The sequence below is a fragment of the Petaurus breviceps genome, unplaced genomic scaffold, assembly GCF_028583685.1.
Source record: "Petaurus breviceps papuanus isolate PSGF00001 unplaced genomic scaffold, PetGlider_PUasm1.0 91133, whole genome shotgun sequence".
In the NCBI taxonomy this organism is placed as follows: Eukaryota; Metazoa; Chordata; class Mammalia; order Diprotodontia; family Petauridae; genus Petaurus; species Petaurus breviceps.
In genome coordinates this window covers 67,680,630-67,695,824 of record NW_027187419.1, presented here as the reverse complement: position 1 = coordinate 67,695,824, position 15,195 = coordinate 67,680,630, and the positions used below count along the sequence as shown (strand labels likewise).

Below are 15,195 nucleotides of genomic sequence, written 5' to 3'. Positions count from 1 at the left end.
TAATTTGTTTAGCCATTTGCCGGCTGCTGGCTATTTCTTTTCTACTACAGAAAATGCTGTTATAAATACTTTAGTATGTATGGGCTTTCACTTTGTGTTGCTCTCTTGGGTTAAATATCTAGCAATAGAATCTTTGGGTAAAAGAATATGGTTATTTTGCTACTGTGCAGTAACCCTGCTCAACAGTCAGCCAGAATGACAGAAATGAGGACCAGGCAGACAATTCTGTGGTTGAGGGTTGGGGATAGGGACAGGAGACAGAAATATCTCCATATCAAAAAGTGGGATAAAGAGAAACTTCAGGTTCCAGTAGTATTTTGCAGCCCAGCCACGGAAGATATATGACAATTTCTTTGAATAAATATCTGGGGTTGAAATCTGTGAGGGGGAAAATGAAATGTGTTATACACATGTCATTTATATCCAAAATCAAATTCCTGTCCATTCTTATTAGGAGGGGGTTCATGTTAAATGGAACTCTCCAGACAGGAAAAGCATTGTTACTTGTCTTTCTTGGATCACTTAAATGGGTTTATTGTTTTATTTTTTATATTTTTTTGTCCAACCAACCAAAAGGGAAAGGAAGGGGGATATACTTTTGCTGAACATTTTTTTAAAGAAAAAATTTTTAAATTAATATAAAATGCCCCCAAGAGGGTATATTTAAATAATTTTCTTTGCAGAATTCAAATTATTTTCCAGAGTGGTTGGACCAATTCTCAGCTTCACAAATAATTCGTTAATGTGCTTGTCTTTCTATAACCCTTCCAACATGACCTATTCCCATTTTTTGTCATTTTTGAAAACTTGCAAGGACAGCTTTTCAGTTCTCATCCTTGACCTTTCTGCAGCATTTGACAACATCAACCAGCTGGATAAACATTTCTCATCACTCCTCTACCTTGATATTTTCTCTTCTCATGGCATTTTTTTTCCAGCAAACCCTCTCAGTTTCATTCACTTTTTCCTTTTCCATTTAAATCTAGGCATCCCTCCAGACTTGGTCCTCCATCCTCTTGTCTATACTCTCCTGTAACACTTTATCCTCTCATATAGCTTGATACTATATGTGGGGCCTCTAGGTGGTGTAGGCTGCTAGGCCTAGAATCAGGAAGACTCTTCCTCCTGAGTTCAAACCTGGCCTCAGATACTTACTATCTGGACAAGTCACTTAACCCTGTCTGCCTCAATTTCCTCATCTGTAAAATGAGTTGGAGAAGGAAATGGCAAACCACCCCAGTATCTTTGCCAACTAAACAATAGTTCTATGCATTAGATCAGATTTAACCTCCATTGAGTTCCAATTCCAATTCTCCACTTGACTACTGGATATCTCTACCTGGATGACCAGCTAAAACCTATAATTCAACACGATAAAACCTGAACTTTTTGTTTTGTAGACATGACCCTCTCCCTACCCTTACCATTTCTGTTGGCACCACCATCTTCCTAGTCATCCAAACTTATTACTTCAGAGTCATTATTGACACTTCCCTTCCCCTCACCCTAACTCCCCCATATCTCAAATTAATTGTCAAATACTTTTGACCAAACCCAGGAACTATCTCAGGCATCTGTCCCTTTTCATTTTCACTATTTCTTGTTAGCACCCACTTGGTCTAGTATAATAAAACCCTAGCTCATCTCCTTGGTTCTAGTCTCTCCCCTCTCCAATTAGGAGAGGAAGCTATGAGAGATGAGAGGTACAGAGAAGTTGTGAAAGCAGAGGAGCTGGAAGAATGGAAGATGAGAAGATGGAAAAGCCACAGGAACTGGATAGTCGAAGCCAGGGGAGGGAAGCGATGCTATGAGATTGTCAGTGCCAGACTCCAGGACACAGGTTATATGCATAGATGATATATGCATGATGTGGTTGAGAAGGATGCTGTATTGTTGACTATCCTTCTCCAATCCCAGTGAAGATCCCAAGGTAGTGATGTTTTTCTTTTCTCATTAAGCCATCTCTCTTCCCTCATTGGAGATCAGTGCCTTTTCCAGCTGGGAGGGTGGAATGTCTGTTCCTCAAAAATTTGTTTGCCCTATGTTTAAACATTTATTTTGTTCCTTAAGCTGGCAATTGTGACAAATTGTTAACTCTAGACTTTGCTGTTCTATTTATATTTATTTGTGAATATATCTATAAAGAAGTTTTTGAAGGATTTCTTCCTGGGAGATAGTGATAGCATTTTTGAAAGTATTCATGGGCTGGGGGCTCAGAGCTAAAAATGAAAAAGAATCAGAGATTCATTTTTACAGCTTTATAAAACAAATTATGGATACCAGGTCCTTAATCCTTTTTTTGTACCATAGACTCCCTTTGTAGTCTGGTGAAACCTATGGACTCCTTTCTTAGAATAATGTTCTTAAAAACATAAAATAAATGCATACACACAAAGAGGATACATAAATATATAAAATAAACGCAATAGGAAACTATATTAAAATACGATTACTAAAAAAATACAGTTATCAAAAAAATGTTTTTTAATTTGAAGGACCTTAGGTTAAGAACCCCATCTCTAGTCCATGAATGAGTCAGCAGTGTCAAGCGAACTGTAACTGGCTGGGCTAGTAATGAGATGAAGCTTCTGCCATTTTTGGAGCAGACAGAACCTCCCAGAAGGAAGCAGCTATGGGAATGCTCAAAGGGATGAATGATCCCACCCATAAAAAAGTACAAAGGAAAGTAAGAATGATTGACAGCCCTGCCCAACCCTAGGGAACCACATCACTGCCTCATTGGTAGAGCGCTTTAAAAGTTATAAAAAAGTTATAGTTTTCCTGAAAACTACCCTGTGAAAAACGTACTGCAGGTATTAACTCCATTTGCTCCATGAGGAAAGCAGAATTGAAATAGCTCAGAAGAAGCGCAAGATGCGTAAATTTGTAAATTTGTTGTCCATGTTCACATGGACTATTTGTGCCTGATCTGTGGTAGAGCACTCCAGGTTCCTGTTGGTCTGAACAGTGCCAGTTGGATGCATTGTAACATGATTCTAGCACAGTGATGTCATTTTGGTCGTCTTCAAGAATGAAGGACAATAACTATACAATACAGATGAGAAAACTGAGGCTCTGAGAGACTAATTGTTGAAAACATTTACGTTAGTGACCCTTGAGATAATTGATGATACTGCAGTTTGGGAATCGTCCCTCCAGCCTGGCTATCCTCACAGAAGCCCCATCAGTATTGTATTGAAATCATTCATTGTTTTTCAGTGTTCACATTTCTAAATCAGTATCCGGTTACATGGAAAGAGAACTTTTATCTCGTATTAGTTAGAAGATAAAAGATTGAGTTGTTCACCACTTACTTCTTATAAATTACTCCACAATCTGGAAATGAAAACAATTAGGTTGAAGGTCAGTAAAGTTCTGCTCACTCTTTTAAACTCTTAAGGTCAGTTGTCTATTTGCTTCATTCATTACCCTTTCTTTTCCCTCTTTTGTTGTGGCTGGGTTTTTCCCCTTTACTCTTCCTCCTTGTGTACCTTTTTTTATCTTTCTGACTTTCGTTTTGTTTTGTTTTGCTTATTCCCTGTACTCACCCCATCCTATCCCTCTTTACTTTCTCATTGTCAGAAAGGGGACAACCACATTTTTATATAAAGGAGAAAGGGAAAGTGACACCAAAGAGAAATCCCTTAGTACAAAATCACTTCCACCATAAATTCAAATAAGGCAAATTCATTTTTATAAACTAGGCAGAGAAGGAATCATTGTCATTTAGGTATTTGCTCACCCCAGATTTTGGAAACAGATGCAGGGATGGGCTACTCATTGATATGAAAAGTCGATATTGCAGATCAGTTTTGTGAGTCAAAAAGTGAGCTCCTTAAAGGTAGGTACGTTTTTTGTTTTTATATGCCTAGCACCTGGCACATTGTGAACTTGATAAGTGTTGTTGAATTTAGTTGGATTGGTCCATTAGGAAACCACTGATGCTCTGAGAATGAACAAAATGTGTTTCAAAATGAATTTACTTTATGATATTAGGAAATTTCAATTGCTTATTGGTAAATTAAGAGGCAATACTAAAACAGAATTTCTTTTTTTCAAAAAACTGCCACTGTAACTTATTTTATAACAATGGTTGATTTAAAAAGTTATGTGAGAATACTTTAAAGTATATGTGAGAATGGAATTTTAAAATTAAATTTATTTTGTTTTTATATTTGTTTTAAATTTTTTATTGTTTTTAATGTGCATTTCTACTTTCTTGAGAACATATAAATTGTTCTATGTAGTATATATAATCAGGTCTATGTAGTAAAGTGCTAGAAACCTGCTAATATTGTCACATGATACAAAAAGCACCACCATTTTGTCATGCACAATAAATTAAATAGCATAGTTGTAAATTTTCTTATTTCTGTTTTCTATGTTTAGAGAAGAAAATTTGAAGAAAACTGGACAGAAACCTAGCAGAGCAAGTCAGAGGAGAAACAGGAGAAGAAATAGGAAACTGAAGAATAGTAATAGTAACTCTATGGAGAAAGGATCATATGGAACCCTAAGTCATCCTGTACCAGAGGATGAGGGCACATCTGAAAGTGAAGGACATTACTCAGAAGAAGAGAATAATGGAAATTTAGTGTCTATGTCCACTGGAGATCTGGGATGTACATCAACAGATTCTATAAATGGACACAGTGAGGAAAGTAGTAAAAGCCTAAAACCTGAACTTGAAAAAGAAAGTGATTCTAATCCTCAAATTGTCATGTCTGTAACTTTGGAAAGTCCACTAAGGTGTGACTCAGCTGCAGAAAGTGACCACTTGTATCAGTTAAGCTTGACATCCAGTCCCCATGAAAATGTATTTGGACGCATATTTAATCATCAGACAATGGTTCAAAACTTTTTGGGAAGACAGAATAATCACTGTGTACCAGGTGTTGAATGCTCTGAAATGAAGGCTGAACCAAGTCACTCTGTGGTTTTTGGCATTAAGGACAGAATTGTATCTGCTAAGGCCCCTTGTGTTCTCACAGAGGAGGATAGCATGTCAGCTGAAAGCCTCAGTGATAAAGAAATGCTGTCTAATCAATGCAAATTTGATTCTTCATGTGAAAATTTAAGATATAGGCACAGAGCAAAGAGGAATCAAACAAATTGCTGGGCTTTTTTCTCAGCCACATTATCTGATGAAAAACTGGAGTGGGATTTGGACACACAGCCCTCTTCTGCTGGTTGGCCTGAGGGGCCTCATAATTTTATAAATCCTCAGAGACAAAAGAAAACTAAGTGTTCCAGACAGACTTGTCCTGACAGCCCTGGGGAACTGATGAGACTTGTCCACAAATATGAAGACATGAAACCAGAAAACCCTCTGCAAGCACTGATGGAGGAGAATGCTGATATGTTAAGAAACAAGGAACTGACATCTTCTCCAAATAAATCTACAGACCTAATTCCATTCATAGAAACAGAAACTAATGTCCTTAGAAGCAACTTGCCTGAAATATGTGCCCAAAGGAAAACATCAGCAGTAATTACTAAGAAGGGAAGACCCAGAAGGATTTTTAATTTGGCTCCAAACTTTCACCTGCCAAGACAAGCTGTGGTTAGTGTAAAGAACAGAGATACTCTGTTAACAGATAGTCACACATTTAAAAACGTTTTGGTCATAGAAAATGACAGAATTCCAGAAGTGAATCATGAAGAGAAGAATAAACCAGAAGGGATGACTGTCCAAAATAATTCATTGCAATTTAACCAGGATTATCCCATAGATCTTGCATCCACCCCTGGAGAATTTCAGTCTCATGATGTATCATTCAGTCAGCTGAGACAGACTTTGTGTCTTCCTCAAAGGGCTGTTTTGAAGGTTTTGTTTGCAAGTGATAAAAGAATTCTGACATTTAAATCACAGACAGTGGGGAATAGACTGAATGAAGTAGATCTAATTTCTTTGGAAACCTCAAATCATAAACCTGATATTGTATTATCTGCTAAAGTTTCTTCTGAGCATCCTGGTTTTGATTTTGATATTTTTTCTGGAAGTTTTGGTGCCAGTGTTCACAAAAGAAATGAGTCTGAGTCATCACAATGTGTACAAGCTGAAGACAGTCAAGATTCACTAAGTGTTGTGCCTAATTCCTTTGGTCTGCCCTTATCCCAGAGGTTTGCTTTTCAACTTGTAAATCTATTTGGATCTCCTGGAGTTCCAATAGGTAACTTTTTTTTTCAGTTTCTTAAAATGAATTTTCCAGTTTCATACTACAAGTTGCCTTGTAATCATTTATTACATGATGTTTCACTGACTATTTTCACATAGTTTTATTGGTTGGGTAGAGCTTTTCAATTTTGCAATCAGAAGATTCATCACAAATAGTGCTTTTTCTTCAATGCTATTATTAGTTATTTTTGAGTGAATGATAATTATGTGGGCATTCTAAATAAACTTTGGGAGAATGAAGAGAGAAGATGAGAGTCAAAATGGACAAATGAGTGACTTAGGAGCCACTGAGGAAACTAAATATATTTCTGTCAGAACCTGCCACCTTGTCAAAATTCTCAGTTGGCACATGACCCCTACTTTGTCCTCATTCACAGTTATAATAAAATTATGCAGCTTAGGTTGAACTGTAAGAATAAATTAATCATTGAAAAAGCCTAGAAGTAGAAAAAAAACCCCTCAAGCCCATTCAAGCTGAGATTTGATAACCATCTTTGAGGGATTTTATAATAGAAAGGGAATTTAGACTAGTTAGCTTCCAAGTTCCCTTCTCAGTTCTGTGACTTGAATAATTTTTAAAAAATCCATTTGTATATGAAATGCAATTGATTATCAGATGGACTAATATACATGTCTAAATGATTTTAAATGAAACCTTTTTTATAATGAAGAAAAAAATAATACACTTTCAGGTATATTTAAAATTCCAGCTGACATGAAGTTAAAAAGATCTGCATGTCCAACTTTTGCTGAATGTATAGTGACCCAAGTATAGGGCAGTAATTCTTAACCTTTTTTTTGTGTCATGGATCTCTGTCTGGCCAAGTCTACAGACTGCTTCTCAGAATGTTTTTAAAAGCATAAAATAAAATGCATAGGATTACAAGGAAATTAATTATATTAAAATATAATTATTAAAATATTAAAAGCAAAAACAAATTAATGGATCCCAGGTTCAAGATCCCTGTGGCAGAACAGCCGCCTAGCCATTCTTCTTTCTGGGCATAGGGATGAAAACTGAGTAAGCTAAGATACAAATACTTAAGTGTCATGTGTTCTGTTCTTTTTAAGGTTCCTGACTGTCAACTTCTCCTCTACCATGTTATTGTTTTCTAGTATCCTCCAGGGTACCAGGACTCATCAGCTAACTCTCACCTTGCTTGCTCACTTTTCCACTCTGTTCTTAAACCTTTTTTTTTTTGCTCCTTGACAATTTCAGCCATCTTAGCCCCCAAAAAACTTACTAAAAATTGGCAATAAATTTCATGGCCAGAAAGGCAGAGTCAATAACTTATTGTTCTCAGTGTTTTTGAATCCTGTTAATGCTTTAAGGCAATGATTCCCAACCTTTAAGGAACTGCTACATATTTTCATTTTCTGTCCCCTTAAAAATACTATATGGCATATTCATTTATTCATTCATTTATATTTGTGTTTTTTTATTTTAAAATTTTTAAATGTTTGCAAAATGCTTTATATCTATTCTCTCATTTGATCTTCACAACAACACTGCTAAGTGCTATTATTAATCCCATTTTATAGATGAGGAAATTAAGGCTGAAAGATATTAAGTGATGATTATCCTGCTTTAAAGACTTATTAGCTATGTGACCCTTTCGAGTCATTTAACCTCTGTCAGCCTCAGTCTCCTCATATGTAAAATTAGGATAAAAATAGCATCTACCTTCCAGGATTGTTGTGAGAATAAAATGAGATAATGTATGTAAGGTACCTTGCAAATACCAAAGTGCTACATATATGTTATCTATCTTTATTGTTGTGACTATTTTTTTATTACTGGTCCCCAAGGTCATTCTCTTTCTTCTCTCAAGGAGCTTAGGACCTGGCTCACTTTCTTCTCCACAACTCCTGCTACAAGAGACTTCAATATACATATTAACATTCCTTTAAGTACCCTAACTTCTTAGTTTCTTCAAATTCCATAACCTATTCCTTGACTGTCCTTTAGTCCCACACAGTGATGGTGGCATTCTAGATCTCACAATCACCTACAAGTATTCAGTTTACATGATCAAAAAACTTGACAAACTTCTGTCTGATCATAACCTCCTATCATCTCATCTCTCCTTTTGACTTGCCCTATTTTGTCCTCATTGTGCTCTCTAATCCCTCTGAACTTTCTCAGACTGTTACTCCTGTTCTAACTTCACTTTTCTCCCTTTCTAATCTCAATTCTCTCATTAACCAGTTCAACACCACATTGTCTTCTATTCTCAAATTCCTTGTGTTCCACCCTATCCTATTTGCACTCATGCCTCGCCAAAGTGAAATTCTGATTACTGCCCCCACTCTGCCTTACTCTACTTAATTTGCAGCTGAATGAAGTTGGAGAAACTTCAGCCAGCCAACCTAAGGCATCCACTAAACCTTTTCTCTTCAAACCTTCCATATCATTTCCTCACTCTCCTCCCCAACTCCCTCAATTGAGGACTTGTCTTGTAGTTTACTGAGGAAGTAGGGGACATTTCCTAAGCTCTCTCTCTTCTACACTTCTTTTCATTGCAAATTTCCATGATATCCCCAAGACATTAAGGCTCAGGAGACTAAGGCTTGGACCATTGACATAACTTTTTTATGTCCTAGGTACAAAAGCCAGCCCATGAGGGGATGAAAGTTGCTCTCTCTCACACACTTAACTAGTATAGATGTTCAATACATAGGGAGGGAAGTTGGCTCTCTCCTCTTTTCTTCCAATCTCCAGTAATGAAGGGGCCTTTTCCTTCTAAGACCAACTCTTCCATGTGTGATCTTTATCCTATCCCTTCTTCTCTTCTCTAGCAGATTGTTCTCTCAATCATTTCCCATCACTCTGTAATCTCCATTCTGTCATTTACCCTTTCCTTCATCACTGCCTTCAAACATGCTCAAGTCTCCCCTCAAGTTATTTTCCAAACTCCTAGAAAAAGCTGTTTACATTCATTGCCTCTATTTCCTCCCTTCTTGTTTCTCAACTCTTTGCACTCTGGTTTCTGACCTCATCACTCAAGTGAAATCATTCTCTCCAAAGTTCTCAGTGTTCTCTAAAATGCCAAATCTGATGGGTTTTTTTTTTCTCAGTCCTTATTCTTATTTACCTTTCTGCTGCATTTGACATTTTTGAACACCCTTCCTGGATGCTCTCTCTTCTCTGGGTTTTTGTGACACTACTTCCTCTAGCTCTCCCTGCTTGTCTGACTGACTTTCAGCCTCTTTTGCTGATTCATCAAATATGTCATGCCTCCTAACTGTGGGTGTACCCCCAAGACTCTCTCCTAGGACTTCCTTTCTCTCTAAACTTTCACTTGGCAACCTCATCTGTTTCATCATAGGTTGGGCCTGATTCAGGCCAGTCTGGCATTTCATATTTGGAAGTGCAATGAGATGAGACACTTGTGGATCATCTAACAATTGTTGTTCATCCTTCATTTTTGAAGAGGACCAATGACATCACAAGGTGATATCTTGACTTGCTCTCCAATTGGATTTAAGTGAGGCAGAGTTGTACAAGGTCATCAGCCTCACACTCTCTTCCAGAGTCATTGAAGTCCAGTGGCAAGACAAAAGTCAGGATGACTGAAGATAGCCCAGGATCCAATGGATGACCTAAGTATCTTTAATGTCTGACCAAGCTCTACATGCTCCACAGCTCCACGGATGCTTCAGCCACCTTTCATGGCTTTTGTTCTCATCCACCCATTGTGCCAGGGAAAGTCTTCATATGCTTGGGGTAGACATCACCCTAACTCGCCGACAGCTTGGAGGCTTGTTGGTTACCCTTAACCTGGTTTAAGCCATCTGCCAAGATGTTTTACCAGTGTGGCTGCTGTGCATGCTGCAGCTTCTTGGAGCCACAGGTGAGAGTTGGGTGAATCAGGTGTACACAAAAAGTATATGAGCATCCCTGAAAAGGGCTCAACAAGCCCTCACACCAGAAGTGGTAGTCCTCCTGAATATCCCATACACCCCCATCTAACAATGGACAAAAAGAGGTATCTTAGCCATAGCATAGTCAGGTGTAACAGAGCAACTTTCACCTCCTTGTGAGCTGACTTTTATACTTATGATATCAGAAAGCTATGTCAATGGCTCAGGCTTTTAGTCTCCTGAGTCAATTAAATCTTGAGGATGTTTCCAGTACTGTTTAAGGAAAAATTAATCTATCCAATAGATAAAGCATTGCTTAAGCATTTACTGTGTGTTTAGGACTATGTTAACACTGGGGATACAAAAACCAAGAAAACAAGATGGCCTACTCTCAAGGAGCTTATATTCTAATGGGGAAAGAAAAATCTTGAGGGGAGATGGAAAGGTATGGCTAGGGATGGAGTTGTAGCTGCATGGAAGCAAGGTAACTGGTGTGGAGACTGAGCTGGGAGGAAATTGAGGAGTGTGGCTGGGAAGATGATATGGTAGTTCTGGGCAAGGACTCACCATGAGTCATCAACCCAACCTCAGGGTAGAGTCATCTTCAGGGGGACAATACAACCAACGTGGTACAATAGCCTAACCCTTACCCCCCTGAAAGTTAGGACAGTTTTTCCTTAAGTGGTATTGAGACCATCCTTGAAACTTAGCTGGCTCAGGGATTAAAGGCTTTGGAAATTGTCATTACTTTCTGGTTATTTGAATACAAAGCATCTGTGGGAAGTTGCAGGTGTGCGCTGATACTTGGCTGGTGGAAAACAATGGGCGCCTGAAGCAAGGAGCAACATAAATGAACTTGAGCTGTCCTGAATGCCTGTCCTTGTTGAGTATCTTTCTCCTGTTGTGGTGGCTCAGTAAATCTCCTTTTGTTAACTAATGCACGATCTGTGCTTCATGTGGTTCCAGTACTAAGCCTGAACTACGAGAAGACTGATCTGAGTGGACCTAGCTCAGAACACCTGCAGAGTAAATATTGCTCCTCACACAGGCTCCCATGGGTATAATTATCATGTCTATTCAGATGACTCATAGATCTATATATCCATTCCAATTTCTCTCCTGACCTCTAGTTGTGAATCATCAGTTGCCTGTTTGACATTTTAAAGTACATGTCCTGAAGGCATCTTGAACTCAATGTTCCCAAAATGAGCTCATTATCTCTGTCTCCAAAACCACCTACCCACCTCCTCTTGGATATCACTATTTCTACTGAGGGCACCATCATCTTTCCAATCCCTGGGTTCACAATCTTGGTATTAGTCATGATTCTTCACTTTCCCTCAGTTCACATACCCAATTAGTTGCCAAATCTTGCTTCTACCTCCATACCTTCTCTCATATTCAATCTATTTTCATTACTCAGATGACTGCCATATTAGTTCAGGCCTTTATAAGTCTCACCTGTAGCATTACAATAGCTTTCTAATTGGTGTCCCTGCTTCCAGTATCTCCCCATTCAAATCCGTCTCCCACACAGCTGCCCAAGTGACTTACCTTGAACACATTTCTGATCATATCACTTCTCTACTCAGTAAACTTCAGTGATTCCCTAGGTAAGAATTTGGGATATAACAATTACTAACATTGACTGGGTCAGAGTACCTGATCATATGCCCTAGGAGTCCTGACTACTCACAGAATCTAGACTAATACCTTTAGGAGTACTTGCTATATAGAAAAGACAAAAATAAATGACAACGTCCTAAACATTCTATAAATATTGTAAGAGAAATGTTAAGAGAATTATTGAAGGGACTGGTGATTCTGGCTTAGATTTCTGGGATGACTACATGGAGAAATCAAGTTCTAATCTGTTTTTTAAAGGAGGGAAAGAACTTGCCTAGGGAAAGGCAAGGTGGGAAAGAACATCCAGGCTGAGAATTGTATTGGAGGTGAGGGACGTCAGTGAAGCTGTGTGAATAGATTAGCTTGACTAAATCAGACTGAAAAGTAAATAAACAAAACAGCTGGTGTACCTGAAAGTGGCTAGAATTTTGTAGGAGGGGACACAAAATTATATCTCATAGTAAAGATGTGGTGTTGGGAACATTTGTTACACATAGATTAAAAGTGGATGATAAAGTCCTGGAGAAGACCTGACTATGACTCTGCCTGAATTTGGCCTTAGCAAGATTTGATACCAAGCAATAGTTTTTGGTTATCTAGGCTATGACTAGTATGTATGAATTTGTGACACATATTATAAGCAATTCTTCTATTGGCTACTACTTTTCTTATTAGACACCCAAATATAAAAGAGATCAATTCAAAAGAGTATTAAAAAAAACATGCTGTGATGTTTTAAATGTACTGATAATGGGAAAGCAGAATAGAATACACATTTACATAGTAGCTGCCATGTGCTAGGCACTATGCTAAGCACTTTTTACAATTGAGGAAACTGAGGCAAACACAGGTCAACTGATTTGTCCAGGGTCGCACTGCTAGAAATCTGTAAGGTCAAATTTGAACTCAGGTCTTCCTGACTCCAGGCCCACCACTCTATCCCCTGCACCACCTAGTTGCTTCTATATATCATAGGAAAAGATGTCTATTTCATGTTGGGTTTTTTTTTCCTTATGCTGGGGGCTGCTTCTACCTGATATGTATAACTACATATATTTAAATTTTGCATATGTGTAGGGTACATATGTGCAATAACCATTTTCATTAAGTCCAAATGCTTTTCATTAATCAACAACTTCCTGTTATTCTAGTATCTGGAAGCAGTTTTAAGTTTTAACCCACATCTCTAAAAGATTTTTAAGGGCAAAGACCATCTTATATTTGCTCTCTATATCTAGTTATAGCTATATCTAAATCTATCTGTTGTTATCTCTATATCTCTAGCTAGAGCTATACCTACATCTATATATCTATATCTCTTTATCTGAATATTTCTATATCTATAGTCCTAGGTAAAGTAAAAGGCCTCTGTGACATTAGTGACAAAGTCTATCCTATTTTATTTTTTACAGAGTCTTTGTTGCTTGATGACTATGTAGTTACCCTCGACTGGAAAACATTAAAGATGATCTATTTGCAGTGGAAGACATCAGTAGAGGTATATTGTTATACTTTTAAAGAAACCCTTCACTGATGCCTTAAATACACACACACACACACACACACACACACACACACACACACAGGTGCATGTGCCACCTTAACAAAAAACAGAAATACAATAGGAAAAGAAAACCCATCTATTAAGTTTGGATATTAAAGCCTTTATCACTAGAGAAATATGCATAGATAATGTGACACTATATGTTGTACACCTAGTTAATACAAAGTAGCATGTGTTTGCTTAGATTTTCTATAAGCTGAGAACTTTTAAGAAGATTTCTGTATTGTGGCTGTGCATAGCATAGGATTCAGGTACAATCTCTAAAGAAGGGTCTCTTCACTAATTTGGACATATACAGGGTGTCCCAAAACTCACAGCGTGGTTTTTAAGCTATTAAGCTACTTAAGCTTAAAACTGCATTATGACTTTTAGAACACCCTGTATATAACTTTGTCTATACCTATATGTGTCTGTATCTATTTATATCTCTAGCTACATATCTGTATCTATATCTACATGTTTATCTTTATTTATATCTATCTGTCTATACCTTTATCTATATGTATCTATTTGTATTTATATATCTCTATCACTGTATCTATATGTATCTCTATATTTATCTATATCTGTATCTACCTCTATCTATATAGCTCTGTCTCTGCATCTTTCCATATTGGGGTGGGGAACCTGCAGTCTTGAAGGCACATGTGGCCTTCTAGGTCTTTGGTGCAGGCTTTTGACTGAGTCCAAGTTTTTCAGGACAAATACTTTTATTAAGGGGATTTGTTCTGTGAAGTTATTATCTCCATCTATATCTGTATTTGAATCTATCTCTGTTTATACCTATATCTATCACTATATCTCTATCTATAGCTATATATATATATATACATATATATATCTAAATCTGTATCCTTAAAAATACACATGCACATGTTATATAGATATAAATATGGATACAGATATAGATATAATTTTTCTAGTTCTGTTTCCTTTCTTTCCTTTCCCTGATCTGATTCTGTTTTGAATGTCGTATAAACTGGAAAGGCAGTATGATGTATTGGATGGAAGGTCAGCTTTGGACAATCTAAATTCAAATTCTACTATGATAACTGTGAACTCTGTGACCCAGTCCTTTAGCCTCCCCATAGGACAGGCAGCTCTTTATGGTTATGAACAACAGAGAAGTTGATGATCCTGTGTGGGTGGAGTTTTCCTATCAGTAGTTTCCAAGCCTATGAAATTACAGATCTTTGCAATTTATAGTTTTGGAGAGTTAGTTGTCTAAGGCATCGAGAAGTTAAGAGACACCTCAGGATCACATAGTGTGTCAGAAGGACTTGAACCCAGATCTTTCTGTCTAGCTCTCTACCTATTAATGTGGTTATCTATCTCCCTATCTATCTATCTATCTATCTATCTATCTATCTATCTATCTATCTATCTATCTATCTATCTAAACTAAAAATTAGATACTTATTTTACAAATTCAGAAATTTTTCATGAGACTTCAGTGGTCCTCTATTGTGATACAAGGTGTCACTGATCCATTTATTTTGTCAGGAAATTTCACTGATGAGAAGACTGGGAAGGTAGAAACCTTATAAGTCAAAATTCTAGAAAATCCAATACAATTTTGGCCCCCCAATGAAGGTTCAGTTAATATTAAGTGATGGCGATGAGAATACAAGTGAGATTATTCAAAAGGTATGAGCTATCACCTCTGATGTCCTCAACCTATGCTCTTTCTTGAAGCTCACACAACTCTTTATTTGAACCTGTTTTATGTAATTTTTCATGTATTATTTGGTATTATAGTTGTTTGTATATGTCATATTCCCCTCTACAGTGCTTTGAGCTCCATGAGGACAGGAACCATGTCTTATCTAAACTTTGTATCTCCCCCTGCATGCAGCACAGTGCTCTGCACACAGTAGGTGTTTAATAAATGCTTATTTCATTGGGTTTGTTGTTGTGGTTGTATGTTGAATTAAGTGTGCCCAGAGGCATTGTTAGTGCATCT

General features: G+C 37.4%; 2 protein-coding genes across 2 annotated transcripts in view; both read left to right on the top strand.

Annotated features, from left to right (window-relative positions):
• N4BP2L1 (NEDD4 binding protein 2 like 1) overlaps positions 1-15,195 on the top strand; it is a 120,310-nt gene that overhangs the window by 36,330 nt on the left and 68,785 nt on the right. The window lies entirely within an intron of this gene.
• LOC138155237 (uncharacterized) overlaps positions 1-15,195 on the top strand; it is a 75,530-nt gene that overhangs the window by 50,427 nt on the left and 9,908 nt on the right. The window contains exons 7-8 of the mRNA XM_069080341.1: positions 4,390-6,173; positions 13,081-13,166. Coding sequence (XP_068936442.1) covers positions 4,390-6,173; positions 13,081-13,166 — 1,870 coding nt within the window. The remainder of the gene's footprint in view (positions 1-4,389; positions 6,174-13,080; positions 13,167-15,195) is intronic.